This window comes from Abramis brama (genome assembly GCF_963993115.1).
Source record: "Abramis brama genome assembly, chromosome: 24".
NCBI lineage: Eukaryota > Metazoa > Chordata > Actinopteri > Cypriniformes > Leuciscidae > Abramis > Abramis brama.
The window spans coordinates 26,302,770-26,320,252 of record NC_139986.1 but is presented as its reverse complement, the minus strand read 5'-3'; the positions used below and the strand labels follow the sequence as shown (position 1 = coordinate 26,320,252).

General features: G+C 36.5%; 1 protein-coding gene across 3 annotated transcripts in view; it reads left to right on the top strand.

Annotated features, from left to right (window-relative positions):
- LOC311075619 (SH3 and multiple ankyrin repeat domains protein 1) overlaps positions 1–17,483 on the top strand; it is a 68,633-nt gene that overhangs the window by 27,236 nt on the left and 23,914 nt on the right. Inside the window, exons 5-15 of one of the 3 annotated variants that reach the window (XM_084103142.1) lie at positions 623–1,138; positions 2,816–3,019; positions 4,140–4,211; positions 4,354–4,462; positions 5,494–5,645; positions 8,551–8,718; positions 12,156–12,272; positions 12,732–12,809; positions 13,038–13,104; positions 13,840–14,021; positions 14,111–14,250. In XM_084103142.1, coding sequence (XP_083959268.1) covers positions 710–1,138; positions 2,816–3,019; positions 4,140–4,211; positions 4,354–4,462; positions 5,494–5,645; positions 8,551–8,718; positions 12,156–12,272; positions 12,732–12,809; positions 13,038–13,104; positions 13,840–14,021; positions 14,111–14,250 — 1,718 coding nt within the window. In that variant the 5' untranslated portion in view covers positions 623–709. Of the gene's footprint in view, positions 1–622; positions 1,139–2,815; positions 3,020–4,139; positions 4,212–4,353; positions 4,463–5,493; positions 5,646–8,550; positions 8,719–8,988; positions 10,277–12,155; positions 12,273–12,731; positions 12,810–13,037; positions 13,105–13,839; positions 14,022–14,110; positions 14,251–17,483 lie in introns of those variants that run through there. The other 2 variants (XM_084103141.1, XM_084103140.1) reach the window with 2 other exon arrangements.

The following is a 17,483-nucleotide window of genomic DNA, read 5'->3' as shown; positions in this document are numbered from 1 at the left end:
ACCAGTTCAGAAGCCGGAAGTGTACTGAGAGTGAAACTTCTCGCCTTATTAGACATTCTCTGGTTCCATATAAATTCACGGATAATTTGTTGTTTTGTCATTAGTGAAAATCAATACTGACCTTGTATTTGAAAAAGGATCCTCATATAAGAAACAATGCTAAAATTCAGAGTCAGTTCATTCGCATTCGGAGATTGACTATTTCTGACTGTCAAAATGCCGGGTGACACAGCTTCAGTGAGTTGTTCAAAATCTTTCTTTTTAGTAAACTCTGTGTACACAAACAATGTTCTCAATGCTGGAGTTCATGTGTAGAGCCCCTGGTGATACTTCGAGCAAAGTTTCATGTTGTGTCGAGCCTTCTTAGTGGTTTAAAAATAGCAATTTTTGATGCTATCGTAAAAGTGCCCCAAGCACTCCCATTCAAAAGGCAATTTGACCGAAAACGAAAATACGGTCAAATTTTAAAGTGGCGTTTCCATTCTAATTATGCTTTTAAACGAAAGTTTCCCTCGGGTAGATTAACAAAAAGACCCTAGGTTGCATTTTGGCGAGAGTTACCCTTTAACATCAATGCATCACCCCTCTAAGGATTATTCTCTCTTTCTTTTTTGCTCTTCAGTCTGTCTAACATTAAGGTGGACGCCAATAAGCACCATGACCCAACAGCATAGCATCAACGCTGCTTGCTGACACAGTGCAGCAAAGGATGCTGGGAAACACCAAGCGTTTTTTTGGCAGCGCCGAGGACAAAGAGGGTGAGGATGAGGAGGATGAGGAGGAGAGATTGAAGAGAGCAAAACAAAATGGGATGATCGATATGGGAGAAAAGGAACACCAGAACCGGGGCGGACGCAAGGGGGACGGATCCAAACCGGCAGCCGTTGTGATTGGATGGCAGAGAGGAGAAAGACAACCGAGGGCTGGCATTCCGGGCCAAAGAGGAATCCCACATTTACCCAGTCAGCCGACGCTTTATCATCAGACAACCAATCAGCCGCTGTATCACCCGGTCTTGACCAATCAGCAGGCCCGGCGGCGCATGATGGAGCGGAGCATGACCACAGTCTCGCCCGTAGAAGACTCGCACCTCCCTGTGATCGTTTTCCGCATCGGCATACCGGATATCAAACAAACGGTCTGTGCATTTCTGTTCACACACATTCAGACATACTCACAAACTGCACTAGAGAGTGGCCGATAATCATCTCGACTACTCTTCTACTTAATTGGTTTAATTTTGCGTACCGAGATTCACGCCTACTAATAATAATAATTATTTATAATGAATATTTTATTTTATAGTTGTGTAATGATTTTTCAGTTATGACTATTTTTGTTGTTAATAATATAAATATTTATAATATATAGTTTTTTTTAGTTATTGTTGTCAAATAAAGTGAATTCAAATCATTTTAAATTGATTCAATTAATAATAATAATATTTTATTTGTATAGTTCTGTATTGTTTTTCAGTTGTTATAATCAGTTTCTGAAAGCTTCAAAGAAACACACACACACACACACACACACACACACACACATGCACACACAAACAAACTAACTGTACAACAGTAAATGTTCCTAATAAGTTTCTGAAAGCTTCAAAGAAACACACACACACTTTAATATACCGGTACTCTGGATCTATTGTGTCTCCCAAGGTTATCGTGGGAGGGATTGAGACATTAAGAGAAAATTAAAAAAAAAATTTAATTCAGGGGGATAAAAGGGGTAACATGGGAATCCTTAATGAAAGAATATTTAGTGTGTTGTATATTAGTGTGTGTGTGTGTGTGAAGCTATTCTGGGACATTTTAAATAAACACACACACACACATACACACACACACACACACACACTGAGCTTGAGTTTCCTCATGATTTGTGTGGGAGCTCTGACCTGATTTAATGTCAAAATCGCTCTCATCTAAACTCATCTAAACTCCTGACTCAATTAGCAGCTCACTTAACATGCTCAATCGCGGCACATTAACAATCCCCAGATAAAGCAGCATGCTCACACACTCTTCATAGTGCTGATGTTTTGCTGTTGGATTTTAATATGCAGGATGGTTTATTGTTTGCAGTGTGTCAGTTTTAAAGCTTTTGAAATGGCTTGTAAAAGTGATTGTTCGAATGCAAACAACACAGGCTCTTCTGTGCCGCTTTAAATTCATATTCAACAGGTGTCAGTATTTTAAGCATACGAATCTGACATGTTTTTGTGCACCACAGAAAATTATTGCAGCTTTGTAAAAACAAACAAAAATCGTGTTTACAGTAATGCATTTTATTATTATGTTCATTATACAGTAATGGAAGTGTTATTTTTAGTATTATTGATATACTATCATAGTTTTTGAATTAGATTTTATTTTTATATGTTTCTTCAATTTCAGGTAAAGTTTTAGTAATTTTTTTGTTGTTGTTTATTAAGACCAAAACACTGAAAATTCCTTTTATTCTATTAAGGATTTTTCTTTTAATTATTCATATTTTCAGGGACTTTTCAGTGGCCCTTAACATGCTCAAAAACTCTTGAAACTTTGCACACACATTGTTGCATACATGTAAATGTAAATAAAAGTCTTCAAATATACAGGTTGCACACTCTGCCTGTTAACCCATTGTAAGTGCATTACTGTGAACACGACTTCTGTATGAGGTACGAGTCAAAATGAAGGTCTGTGTTGAACGACAGCACGTCACAGATGCCGTCGATAAATCTGAAGTCGTTTCGAACCTTAAATCCAGTTCAATCTGTTGTTCTTACTCTCTCTCTCAAACCTGTTTTCTCTTTCGCCGTCTGTAGAAGTGTTTGCGGTTTGATCCCGACACGAGCGTTTGGAGTGCGAAGCAGCAGATTATTTGTTCTCTCAGCGAGTCGTTGTGGGACGCTTACAATTACGGCCTCTTCCAGCCAGCTGGAGACGGACGAGATGCCAAGTTCCTGGAGGAGGAGCGCTTGCTTCGAGAGTTTTCCCAGTCCCTGGAGAAGGGAGTGCCCTACCTGGAGGTGCTGTAGCGAATAATAGATCACAGGCTCACAAACACTAGACAACATCACCCAGAATGCTCCGGAACCTCATAACCTTCTGTACAGACATACCTTAAAGTCTTGGCTACAAAAAAGCTTGAACATTTCAGTAGTTTTTGGCTCATGCCGAGCTTACAGGGGCAAGCTGTCACAATAGGAACCTGCTGTTTTATTGGCAATTGAGAAAAATACCTGATAACACTTTACAATAAGGTTCCATTTGTTAACATTAACTAACAGTACTTCAAAAGCAGGTTAACTTAAACATTTACTAATAAATTATTAAACATTTCAAAAGTTGTATATGTTAATATTATTTCATGGACTTGAGCTAACACAAACTAACAATGAGTAATGTGTTTTAATTAATGTTAAAAAAGATTAATAAATACTGTAACTGTATTGCTCATTTATAGGTAATATTAGTTAATGCATGAACTAATATCAGCTAATGGGACCTTATTGTAAAGTGTTTCTGAATACCTTTTAAAAAAAATTATGAAATGTTAAAAAAGATACTTATTTGTGTTTAAAATGCATTACATGTTTTTTTTTTGTGTGTGGCATTTTAGGACATTTTAGATATTTAAACAGTTACAGTATGAAACAGCAAAAATGGACTATCAAACCATTGTTACATTCATTGTATAGTTGACTTATTTTCTTAATGGCTTATACTTTAAGATTTGAATTATTTATTCTTTGTTAATCAGTCTTCCTAATATGTATTAGTAAGAAGTTTAAGTTTATCTGCTTTTATTTGTATTTAATTTTTGCTGTTTTATATCATTTTTATATTTTATATATATTTTTATTTTTATGTTATTTTTTAATGAAATAAAAAATAACATAAAAATAAAAATATATTTTATTTCATTAATTAATTAAATTAAATTATTTTATTTTACATTTTATTTTTTAATGTTTATTTTATTTTTCAAGTCTCCAAAAGTGGAGCATTTCTTTGATGTGCACAGTTTGGACTGACCATCTACATTAATGACTCATTCAGTTCTTGTTTCTCAGAACAAACAACTGAACAAGCTTTAACCAGTTTCTCTCTGTTCCCCCCTCTCTTCCTGGTGTCTTAAACTCACAGTTCAGATACAAGACACGAGTCTACAAACAGACGAACCTGGATGAGAAACAACTAGCGAAGCTGCACACCAAGGTGAATACAGGACAAAGATATTAATATCCACCAAAAACAGATCTTGTATTACAGCAAAAATGAAATATCCAGTAGAGACGGATGTGTTGACAGACTAAAGTAAGGAAGTGAAGTGTCTGACTGTGTGTGTCTCCCTCTACAGGCCAATCTAAAGAAGTTCCTGGATTATGTTCACGGTGGAGCTGTGGAGAAATTGAGTAAAGCTCTGGAGAAAGGACTGGATCCGAACTACCATGACACTGAAAGCGGAGGTGAGACACGCACAAAACTACTGTATGTCTTGAGAGTGTCCAAATAGTACTTTTGATAATATGCCAAGACAATCACTTAAAGGGATAGTTCACCCAAAAATGAAAATGTTGTCATTACTTACTGACCCTCAAATTGTTCCAGACTAAATGATGACAGAATTTTCATTTTTGGGTGAACTATCCCTTTAAATGCAGCTTGCAGAAAAGTGATTTTTGAAAACCCTTTTTGAAGTGCTTTGATTATATAAACTCATGAGTATGAAATTTCATGAGGAAAAAAGTGCATTCATATTATTTGGGCAATCCTGGAAGTTAAATCTGTTTTGTTTTTTTTTGGCCTAGATTGCATATATTATCTAGTACAGTGGTTCTCAATCCCGGTCCTGGCGTTTCGATGTTCCCTATGCCGTTAGCAGAGCCCTTTGAACTGAACATGTACGCTCCTTTCAGATTGAAATCTCACTTATGATGGCAGAATACCCTTGTGAAGTCCACTTTGCAGGGCACTTACGGTCGAATTGAGCAAATCTCTGAACTGATAAGAGATGCATGCAAAATGTGCAGAGCGGGAGGGTACGAGGAACGGAATTGAGAACCACTGAATGTAGTAGATGTATATTGCATGGAGAATATGTTTAAACCTTTGACATTTTCAGTTCTGATGAGCGTCATTGTGTTGCCAACATTGCCCTGTCAGAATCGTCTCATTTCATTAACCTTAGACTCAAAGCTCATTATGTTCCTCTGAGTCTATTCTCATCATCTGTTGTGTTTTTTCATTGAGAGTATGCTTTTTATTTGATGTGACGTTCAGCGTACTAATTGCACTGATGCTAAGAATAAGCAAGAGTTGAATATGTCGCTCACAGGCAGGATGATGTCACAGTAATCCTGCAGCTCATTGGTCACTTCTAACCGAGACAATCCTTTCATGTTTGCCATTTTAGCATTTAGAATGTTGCCTGTTATTCTTAAATAAAGCTGTTCTTCTGTAGCTGTAATGTCCGTGTCTGTTTCCATCTGTCTCTCAGAGACGCCTCTGACTCTGGCGGTTCAGGGGTGTCTGAGTGTGGAAGGGATTCGTGTTCTGGTGCTGAACGGAGCTCATGTGGATTTCAGATCCAGAGACGGACTCACACCCCTCCACAAAGCAGTCAGAGCACACAACCAATCCACACTGATGGTACAAACACATGCAGTTCATTCACAGCACCACTGAACAAAATGCTTTTAAATATTTTGAGGTGCAAAGTAGTTTTTTCTCTCTTATAGTGTCCCTATTATGCTATTTTAAAGGGTCTGAATTTAGTTTTTGGAGTCTCCTACAACAGGTTTACATGCAACCAAGGTCAAAAAACACTTTTCTCATAATATATATTGCAGCATCACCTGTTTTCCCAGTGTCTGAATGGGTTCGATAAAGGTTTCGGTCTCTCTAAACCCCTCCTTTCTGAGAGCCTGCTCTGCTCTTATTGGTCAGATGGCCTAGTCTGTTGTGATTGGTCAACTCTGCTCTGATTGGTCAGACGGCCCAGTCTGTTGTGATTGGTCAACTCTGCTCTTATTGGTCAGATGGCTCAGTCTGTTGTGATTGGTCTACTCTGCTCTTATTGGTCAGATGGCTCAGTCTGTTGTGATTGGTCTACTCTGCTCTTATTGGTCAGATGGCCCAGTCTGTTGTAATTGGTCAATTCTGCTCTTATTGATCAGATGGCCCAGTCTCTTGTAATTGGTCTACTCTGCTCTGATTGGTCAGACGGCTCAGTCTGTTGTAATTGGTCTACTCTGCTTTGATTGGTCAGACGGCTCAGTCTGTTGTGATTGGTCTCCTCTGCTCTGATTGGTCAGACGGCTCAGTCTGTTGTGATTGGTCAACTCTGCTCTTATTGGTCAGATGGCCCAGTCTGTTGTAATTGGTAAATTCTGCTCTTATTGGTCAGATGGCCCAGTCTCTTGTAATTGGTCTACTCTGCTCTGATTGGTCAGACGGCTCAGTCTGTTGTGATTGGTCTACTCTGCTCTGATTGGTCAGACGGCCCAGTCTGTTGTGACTGGTCTACTCTGCTCTTATTGGTCAGATGGCTCAGTCTGTTGTGATTGGTCAACTCTGCTCTTATTGGTCAAATGGCCCAGTCTGTTGTAATTGGTCTACTCTGCTCTTATTGGTCAGATGGCTCAGTCTGTTGTGATTGGTCTACTCTGCTCTGATTGGTCAGACGGCTCAGTCTGTTGTGATTGGTCTACTCTGCTCTGATTGGTCAGACGGCTCAGTCTGTTGTGATTGGTCTACTCTGCTCTGATTGGTCAGACGGCTCAGTCTGTTGTGATTGGTCTACTCTGCTCTGATTGGTCAGACGGCTCAGTCTGTTGTGATTGGTCTACTCTGCTCTGATTGGTCAGATGGCTCAGTCTGTTGTGATTGGTCAACTCCGTTCTTATTGGTCAGATGGCCCAGTCTGTTGTGATTGGTCTATTCTGCTCTTATTGGTCAGATGGCCCAGTCTGTTGTGATTGGTCTACTCTGCTCTGATTGGTCAGACGGCTTAGTCTGTTGTGATTGGTCAACTCTGCACTGATTGGTCAGATGGCCCAGTCTGTTGTGATTGGTCAACTCTGCTCTGATTGGTCAGATGGCCCAGTCTGTTGTGATTGGTCTATTCTTCTCTGATTGGTCAGATGGCTCAGTCTATTGTGATTGGTCGACCTTTTACAGCCTGTGTCGGAAACCTAACACCCATTTCCATATCTGAATTTCAGCTTCCTCAGCACTTGATACACAGTGATACGAACAGTAATGATGGCGTCGGTTTTTCACATCTTTTGGAAGTGCATCAAAGTTGATTTGCTTTCATAGCGCAGAAAACATCATCTTCTTGATATGACGATAACACAAACCAAACTCTTCCAGTCTCAGCTACAAAAAGTAGATGTTGTTCGCGGGCAGTTAATGAAAACCACAGGCTGGCATTATGCAAATGTGTTACAACTCTTCGTATGTTCGAGCAGGAAGTGAGACTGGAATTACTGACGACTCGTTTCAGAGAGTTCAGATTCAGAATCAGTTCTTTCTTTCGGGAGACAATGGGGCTGTTTACACCTGGCCACTTCATGCGTTTTCTCAGATCGGATAGCTATCTGATTTATCAAAACGATTCCATTTACACCTGGTCACATAAATGTGTTTTTGCGAAACGGATTTAAATCCGATCTTCAATTCCCGCGCTATATGCAGATTTAATGGAGTGCACGTCACGAAAGCAACAGATATGAGCTGCATTTTATTGATCATCAGCTAAAATTTCAAAATCAAAGACCGCAATAAGAGAGAGCGGCAACAGCCCTGGTAAGATCATTTAGTTTCTCTACTTTTAATGATGATGATTGTGTGTTAAGCGTCTGCGACTTACTTTCACTTTGATTTACGATGTTTGCACGTTGGCTTGATGAATAGATGCTCAGCTTCTCATCTGCGGTGATGCGTGTTCCAGTAGCGTCGTCATATCTGTCTATAACATAACATATAGCCTATAACACGCTCTCACACGTTTATTTTTTTAAGCATTTTTGAGAGGAGTACAATTTACATATGTGGTTTCAACAACCAGATGCATTTACACTTGTCCAGTTTTGTCTGGAATGCGTCTCAGACCACCTCCTGAAGTGGTTTGAGCGATCGGATTCAAATCCGTCTCGAATGCGTTTCGGAGGGCATTTACACCTGGTCTTTTCACGATCGGATAGCTATCCGATCTGAGAAAACGCATGAAGTGGCCAGGTGTAAACAGCCCCAATAACTCCATTTATCTTAGAAACTTTGCAGACCTTTTACATTCACAAACACCTCTATTACACACTACATGAAATCTGAAAAAGCATATTAGGGGCACTTTAAAATAAGTTGTACACCTAAAAGGCTAGTCATGAAAATGAAAAAATTGTCATTTGAAAAGGTTCCTTTGTCTTGAGATCGTGATCATGATTTGCAGAGGAAATTTATGGTGACAAATACAAAATATTGATTTGTGAATCTTTAATGTTTTTTTTTGTAAATCTTGTGTATAACTATTCATGTCTATCCCATTTTTCAGGCTCTGCTGTCTTTGGGTGCTTCTCCGGATTATCGAGACCGCTGTGGTCTGACGCCGCTGTACCACTCAGTGCTGACAGGGGGCGACACCTCCTGTTGTGAAACTCTGCTGTACTATAGAGCACAACTGGGAGTCAGAGATGAGAACGGCTGGGACGAGTCACACCAGGTTTGTGTCACTAGTTTACAGTCTTAAACACAAGGGAATAATGCATATCTGAGATGATGGACTCTTTGTTTATATGTGTGCATGCATGTGTCCATTTTGGTGAGTTTTTGTTTATAATCACATATCATTCTCTCTTTTTTTGGTTCTCTTTTCATTTCTCTATATGGCTGTTAAATTTCCTCTTTAAACCAATCAGCATCCCTACATTTCTCATTCCAAGGCCAGACTGTGGTCCTGTTGCACATCTTTGATGGCCCACATTAAATTATAATAGAAAAATGACTAGAAATAGCCTTAAGCATATGGAAAAATATGGAATTTTTAAATGTTTGATTTTTTTTAAATTCAAATAGTGCTTAAATAACAACATTTGAACTCTTTCCTGTCAGTCTCTCATGCTCATTGCTTTTGTGATTCTAAACACCTGCACATGCTTGAGTGTCTCATCCTGGTCATCACCGAGTGTCATATTCGTAAGCAACTAGACTCTGTTTATCCTCTGTTGAAGATGTTTTTCCACAATCATCAGGTGTCAAAGGATGGGATTCCTCAACCTTTATCCTTATAACCTTATTACACACCAAAATGTCAAAATGATGAACCAAATGGGTTGTAAACTAAAAATGAGGATAGAGTTTTAATGCAACTAAACGTATGAAATTAATTAGGCTTGTTAGTTTTTCAAATATAGGAGAATAGCGAGTGGCCGTTGATACTGTTTCCAATGACCTTAGCCAATCATAACAGTGACCCGTTTAATGACAAGCCTTAAAGGAGCCGCACCTTAAAAACAGATCATTTCAAACAGAGGGTCAAAATAAAAGTTGAAAATAATAATTTTTCCCCATATATATTTGCACAAAAATAAAAAACTTTACTAACACTATTTCATTATACCTTAAAAGCGAAATTTCATTTTAACCTTAAGAAACATATTAAAATAATTTTAAAAAACCATGTATGACCCCTTTAAAAAAAGAGAAAAAGACAAAAGCACAGAACAAAATTACTAAAGCAAACTAAAATTAAAATTAAAACATTAAAAACATCTTTATTAGAATATATAAATAATACTAAAACAACACTGCCGCTGAATGCAGCGTTAAACTGTCAAAGTTCAAGATTGTTGTATCAGGGCTTTACATGTTGTCTAATGTAAAATCCTGTGAGAACTTCTGGTTTAGCAGATGTTTTTATCCGAAACATCTTCCCGTACTTAGTTCAGTTCATGTCCCCCTGGAGCAACCTGGAGTTAAGTGCTTTGCTTCAAGGCACAACAGTGAAAGTTCATTGCTAGAAACCGATCCAGTTTATCAACCCTGAGATATAACCACTACACCACCAATGTCATGAGACTCACAGACGTTTCTGTGCAATGTGCACCTGAAACTACACGAATCCCTTCCACCCAATCACAGCTGAGCACATAAAAGCCTAGTCTAGGTGCTTTTGAATCAACTGTCAGACGCCGTCCATAGTCTTCCCCTGTCTCTCTCTCTCTCTGTCTCTCTCCGTAGATCAGACATGAAGAGACGTTTGGAGAGGTTGAAGTTCACAGGTACCCATCTCTCATCTCTCATTTCATTCATCGTCTTCTAATGTCTGTCTTTGCTTGATATTAAACAAAAGGTTCTCTTTTTAATTCTCTCCTCTTTTCTGAACCTCTTTGTGCACAAATATATGAATACGATTTCTTTTCCCCAATTCACAACCACCTACCTACCAGTGACCCACACACCATGATATGATGGTACGACTCCCACAACACCTCTGAGGTTCTGGCCCATACGCAGAACATTTAGGAGGAATTTAATGAATTTCAAACAAACAACATGAGAGTTTTAATGACCAGTACTGAATCTCTAGAGAGCCGGGCAGGATTATTACCCTGGAAATCCAGAGTTCTCGCGAGAGCACAAGTTGAATTTGCTCAGCGAGTTACTCTGGCGTCGAGTAAGGATGCTCATTAAATATGCCCATGTATCCGAGCTGCACCAATCACATCGGGTTATCCGATATAGGCGGGCCAGAGGCGAGCTGAACAGAAGACGACAGCGCTGCGACGTCGAAGTCATTAGTAAACATTGCAAGATGGCTATGGATGAACACCAGTTGTTTGAAACGGCTTTGGCCACTACAATGAACGAGTTAGACTTGGCTTTTTATCTAAAACAGGAACAGAAGACGGCGCTCGAATCCTTCCTTTGCAAGAAGGCCGTTTTTGCTGTTTTGCCAACCGGACACGCCAAGAGTCTAATCTACCAGTTAGCTCCGCTGGTAGCTAAGCGTATGGCTTGTTGTGATTGGTCGTAGTGTTATCCAATTGCGTGCAGTGAGATTTTCAAATGCATGCTTGGTGCCGCCCCTCGAGCTGGCCGATTTTCATTAGTCGACGCCAGACCATTTATCTTTCAGATTTAGGTCTGGATTTCCAGGCTACAGGATTATTGTAGTAAACTAAAACCATTAAAAAAAATGTGTTACTTGAAATAAAATAAAACATTTATAATTTTTATTTAGTTTAACTTGATGTACTAAAATAGCTAAAACTTAAACTGAAATAAAAATAATTATAATGGAAAATATAAAATTAAAAACGAATTCAAGGTCCCGTCCAAACTCCTGCTTCCACAGACTCAATGGCAAGCACAGCTGTCAATCATGACGTCACACCCCGTTTTATAGCAACTAAAACCAAACTTATTGGAAGAACAAACCATTGAATGTATGTCTGCTTGATAAGAAGTACCTAAAATGACAGAAGCCATTGAAGTATAATTGGATTTTTTTAGTTTGGCTTGCATCCTATTTGATTACATGGAGAGTGCGGGGTTTGTGACATATACTGAGGCCAGCCACCAAAATGCTTTGGCTTCTCTTTTCAGGATGTGTGTGGCACACTTGATTCAGATATGTAGAATTTATTTGACAAATTATGCTCAAGGAGGAACTGCCACGTCTGTTAACTGGCCAAGATTTGTCTCTCGCTCTAACATACATTGTCATGCAAGATTCAGTCGGACCCTAAAGCACGTACTTGCATTGGCTGAAAGAAGTTGTTTTGTGTATTGTATGCACATTATGATGATAGATATCAATTATTGAAATTTATATTATTCAGGATGCATCACATTAACATAATTAAGTAATTATATAAAAATGTTGAATTTTTAAGCTGCTCATATGAAAAAGAGTATAATAATATATATTTGAGGTTCAACAAGATTCAGCAATATTATTTTCAATAATAGCCTTCACAAAAGGAAGGCGTCCAGACCCTGATACTTCTAATCTAGCAACGACTGTAATACTATCCTGTCTTTACTGTCCTCTTTAGGTTGTTCCTCTAGTTTTTTCCTGTTCTTCGGACTTTTCCCCCAATAAGTCAGATGTCGTCTTATTTCTTTAACCTCTGTGTTTTGTTCACTCAACTGTAGGCGTGCCAGCATGGATTTGCCCAACACTTAGAACACCTTCTGTTCTATGGTGCAGACACCACTTCCCAGAATGCATCAGGAAACACTGCCCTCCACATATGTGCCCTTTACAACAAGGTAATCAAGGTTTTATTTCACTATTTCAATAAACAAAATTTTTAGTAGTTGTTATTAATATTTTGAGTTATCTTTAATTTTAGTATTTTTGGTTTAGTTTCGTGTTATTTTTGTTTATTTTTATCTACTGTTATAATTTTTATTAGTATTTTGAATTAGCTTTATATTTCCAGTTTATTTTAATTTAATTCAAATTTTTAGTAATTTATCTAAAAATCTAAAAGTAATTGCATCTATTTTGCAATTTAGGTTTAATTACATTTTTTATTTCAGTTTTAGTTTTAGTTCAAGTTAAACTTATTTCAGTTAGTTGCCAATGCAACATAGCTAATTTCTTCAGATTTTTTTTGTCTAATATTTATTTTATTTTATTACAATTAACAAAATGTTTCAATGGTTTTAGTTTACGCTAATTAGTCTAATGACTAATGATTGACAACATCTCCTCTGTCCATTCAGGAGAGTTGCGTTCGGGTCCTTCTTTACCGAGGAGCCAGTAAGGAGATGAAGAACAAACATGGTCAAACCCCCTTCCAGGTAACTGTGTGCTATCACTTCTAATCACATGACTTATTATAAATGCATGTGGGATGTTTCACCACTGTACTAAACATTTAACGGCTAGTGAAACAAAAAGACATTCACATTAAGTGCACAGATAAAAAATTAACACACAGTAGCAAGTGTTTGTGCAAATGGTTGTCCTCATATCCTCAAATTAAAGAGTGCATTGTTGCAAAGTACATTGCAATGCTGTTTTTACAGGTTGCTGTGATGTCGGGCCATTTTGAACTTGGAGAAATCATCAAAAATCACAATGATGCAGATGTTGGTGAGTGTGCATCTTTATAACAGAAAGAAATGATAAGTACACCAAAGCTCTCTTCCAAAGTCTAGCCTATGTAGTCCGCTCTTTAAGACATTATCGGTGTGATTTTGTTGTCTAGAAAGGTATCTAGTCTCATGTGTCCTTTACAGAGAAGCCAAAATTGTGACAAGCTCAGTGTAAAAAAAACAAAGTACTGATGAACTGCAGTTTAATCTAATTAAAACAGACTATTTTACTCAATATTTGTGTTTTGTGCATTATTTATTCTTATTAGAGTATTGCATCATTAGTTTTAGTGATTTTTACATAAAAGTTTAAATTGTTAAATAAAATAACATAAATATTAAAGGAAAAACTTAAACTTAAAAAAACTTGAACAAAACTTTGGCAACTAACTGAAATAAGTTGAAGTTTAAGTACTTAAATTGCTAAAATTAAAAATGAATTAAGGCTAAATAGAAATATGCAAAAATACAAAGGCACATAACAACATTACTACAATTTAAAACGAAAATATACTATAATAGTATATAATACTAAAATAGCACTGTCAGGAACAGTGTTGTGTTTCCCATGTTTCTGCCTGTGAACTCTTTCCAAATTGCTTGCTTTTGAAGTTCCTTAGAAGGCCGATGCCTAAGTAGACAGTAGACATCAAGGCAGCTCACTTAGTTTTGGAACAGAGCCCATCTCTATGTAATCTCTTCTCCTTTAATCTTTTATTTTCTTTCCCATCAGTTCCATTTTTGGAAACTCCCAAATACGCTCCTCACTTTCTGGACGGCATGTTGAATCAGCCCATCACGGCTGGCCTTCAGCATCCTCACCCGCTGCTCCGCGCCAAGAGCGAGAACATGATGACAACGCTCATGGATCCCGTAGCGATGCCCACCGCTGCCGCCAGCATGCCACCTGCTCAGGTAGCCCTTAACCCCCTGCTGGCCATCAAGGGAACACACAAGCACAGACATCAGTCGCCAAATCATTCGTTTTCTCTCGTTTCAATCAGACTCAACGCCGAGCCTCTTTCGCTTTGAGGAGCTCCAGCAGTCCCCGTGGAGCCCGAACCCGGTCCCCGTCTCGTGGGAGGGAGGGAGGAGAGAAGGAGGAAAAGCAGGAAAAGCAGCAAAAGCAGCGAGGGAGGCAGGGGTGAGAATGGATACATAAAAAATGTCTATGGTGGTCGTCTTTGGCCATTGCGGTGATGACTTTCAAAAGCAGATCCTGTAAAAATCCTGTGAAGAGTTTATTTTTGGCAGATTTGGCAGGTTCACTGGGTTTGTTGTTGCATCATTTTCATCCAACAACACTAAATAAAAGTACACTATATGCAACTAGAAACACACACACACACACACATATATAATTGAGTGTCAATAAATAGTTGAAACGAATCAGTGAATTTTTTGAACAGTTTTAATTTACACTACCCATCTGAACGAACCAATTCACTGAACAAAGAAATAAAATAAATAGACTGAAATGAGTGAATAATAAAAATTTGAAAAAAATAAATACATACAAATATATTTCAAATAAAAAAATTATAGAAAGTGAGTAGAATAATAATAATAATATAATGCATAAAATTTCACTATTATAGTTTTTATTGATATTTTGAATTAGCTTTATTGTTAAATTTTGTTTAATTTAAATTTTTTAGTAATCTTGTTATGTACTTTTGTCGTCTTTGTTTTTCAAAAATAAAGGTTTAGGTTTAATTGATTTTTTTTTTTCAGTTCAGGTTTAGTTTTAGTTTTTTAAAATTTATTTCCAGTTAGTAATTTTAGTGCTTCAGCTTAAACTTATTTCAGTTAATCGCCAAGGCAACATTTATAATTTTAATTTAGTTTAAGTTTTTCATCTAACATATATATATATATATATATATATATATATATATATATATATATAATATTTATTCAGTTTTATTTCAAATAATGAATCAGATTTAGTAATGCTTGACATGAAGTTTGATGACATGAAGTAGCTAATTTATGGAAAAGCTACTGTTTTGTGGAAAATACTGAAAAATATAAATGCTAGTTGCAAAGGCTAGTTACTTACCAATGCTGTGTAAAGCAAACAGCAAATCATGACAAACAGCACAAATCTTACGGTCTTGGAAAAACAGTTCAGCCTGTGCTGCAAAATCAATCATCAGGCTCTCAGCAGGCCATAAGCACACGCAACAAGAGCGACTCCTGCTAGGATGAGCTGTTTTTTAAAGCCAAGTTCAAACCGATGGAAATGAGAATCACCTTAGGGCATCATAAATTAATAAATGAATTTCCCAGGATGCCTCTGGGTTGTAATTACCTTTTTTTTTTTTTTTACCCCGTCGTTTGATTTCCATGCTGATAAACATGTCTTTGGTGACTAAACAATCTCAGGCTGTCAGGAACTCTTCCGGGTCATATTTCAAACCAAAATCAAAACAATTATTAAGTCAAAACAAATTAAGTCTTAAAATTAAGTTAAATTTGTTTTACATCGACATTATTTTCATAATAAATTAGCAAATTTTTCTCCAAGTTTTCCTAATAAAGGGATTTCCAAACCCACTGAGAGTTTAATTTAATATTTTAATAATTTCATAAATTAAATAACTTAACAAAATATTTGCATGTTCATTTTTTTTTTTTTTTACATTTTAATGATTTGATAAATCTTTTTATCAACTGTAGCTTCTGTTATATTGCCTTTATTTATGCTGAGTTGTATTTTTTTAATAAAACAAAACATGATAATGAGGACCTAAAAAGAATCGCAATTAAGAATAATGGAAATTACAAAAAAAATAATAATTAAAAAGTAAAATGTCTCGATGCATTACAGTAATGAGAAAGGGAAATGGGCTTAATTGTCATGATAATTTTTAATGGCCCTAAAAATAGCTTCTTTTTAATTTTTTCCCATGATATTTTAAGCAAAATGTCATTTCTCTTGCTTTTGGGGTGAAATGTGATCAGCCATTTATATTCACCCATAGATTCAGAGTGTAGTTTATAGACATTTGAGACATTTGCTGTTCATAAACATCAAATTTCAAGTGTTAATTCATGTTTAGACCCTTACCTCTATCATTGTGGGGTTTTTTACATGCTAACTGTCAGCACTGATTTCTGTTGCTCTCTTATGTTACCATTACAGAAGCTCTGACTCACTGTTTTGCACTGTTAGGCTTCTGGCCAAAGCTCCGCTGCCATACTGAGTTAATTCTTACTCAGTGGGTTAGAAACAAACACTGTCTACTGTGTAAAAGAATCAATCATCTGGCTAAAACCTTCATTCTATGGAGTCTGTACAGTAGTATACCTAGAATATATTCAGACTAGACTGGGATACTTTTACATTTGGTCTTGAAAATTTGGTTACATCCTAGAAATAATCATTTTGTATGGTGGTTTGGTCCCATGGTGTTCAATAATGGATGGTATCCAAATATTAAGGAGTTATGACAATCACATTCCTGCACAAAATCCTTGGAAACTTACCCTATAAAATAAAGCCAAGCCAACATTATAAATGGGCTCTAATGCACAAAGTCACCCGCCTACACCATTTTCTATTACTTTGGATAAGATACAACTTTATGCCTGCATGTTATTGTGTTTTTGTATTCTTCTGTCTTTCCAGTGTTATTTTAGAACTTTATATATATAATATAGTATTAATATAATATAATATAATATAATATAGTATTTATTAACTTTTATTGTAATATTTTCAGTCTCAAAAATTATGTTTTTGTCATTTTATCAGATTTTGTATTTCAGTTTTAGTAATTTTAGTTTTTAATTTTAATTTGCTTTTAAGTTTCTAAGTTTAAGTTTGTATTTTTGTCTAGTTTTTTTATATTTCTATATACAGTAGCTCTAATTTATATATATTTAATTTTTTTATATTTTTATTACTTAAACTTATTTCACTTTCAAAAATTTTTAAGTTTAAGTTTTTCATCATTTTATTTTATTTTATTTCAGCTTTATTTGAATTACCGAAAACAATTTTAGACTGTTAACGGTCAGTGTTTTGGTAGCAGGACACTTTTATTGCCCTTTTCCCCTATCACATATTTTAGAAATCATCATAAATTAGGTATCATTCAAAAGCTAAAACACTCAAAATTCATCCCTTGAAAACTTTTGAAATTTGACGTTGCATTACATTGGACACAGTACTTCAAAACCTTTTAGCAGGCTCAATTTTTGTCATATCAACTTTTAATTTGACATATGGCTTTGACTTTCCAGCAATTTTAGAGTCCAAATTATTTAGTAATATATATTAGTTCAGTTCATTTGCTTTAGAGTAAACTTAAACTTCTGTAACATTTTTACACTTTCATTATTTGAAGCTACTTTCACTTCTGCAATAAT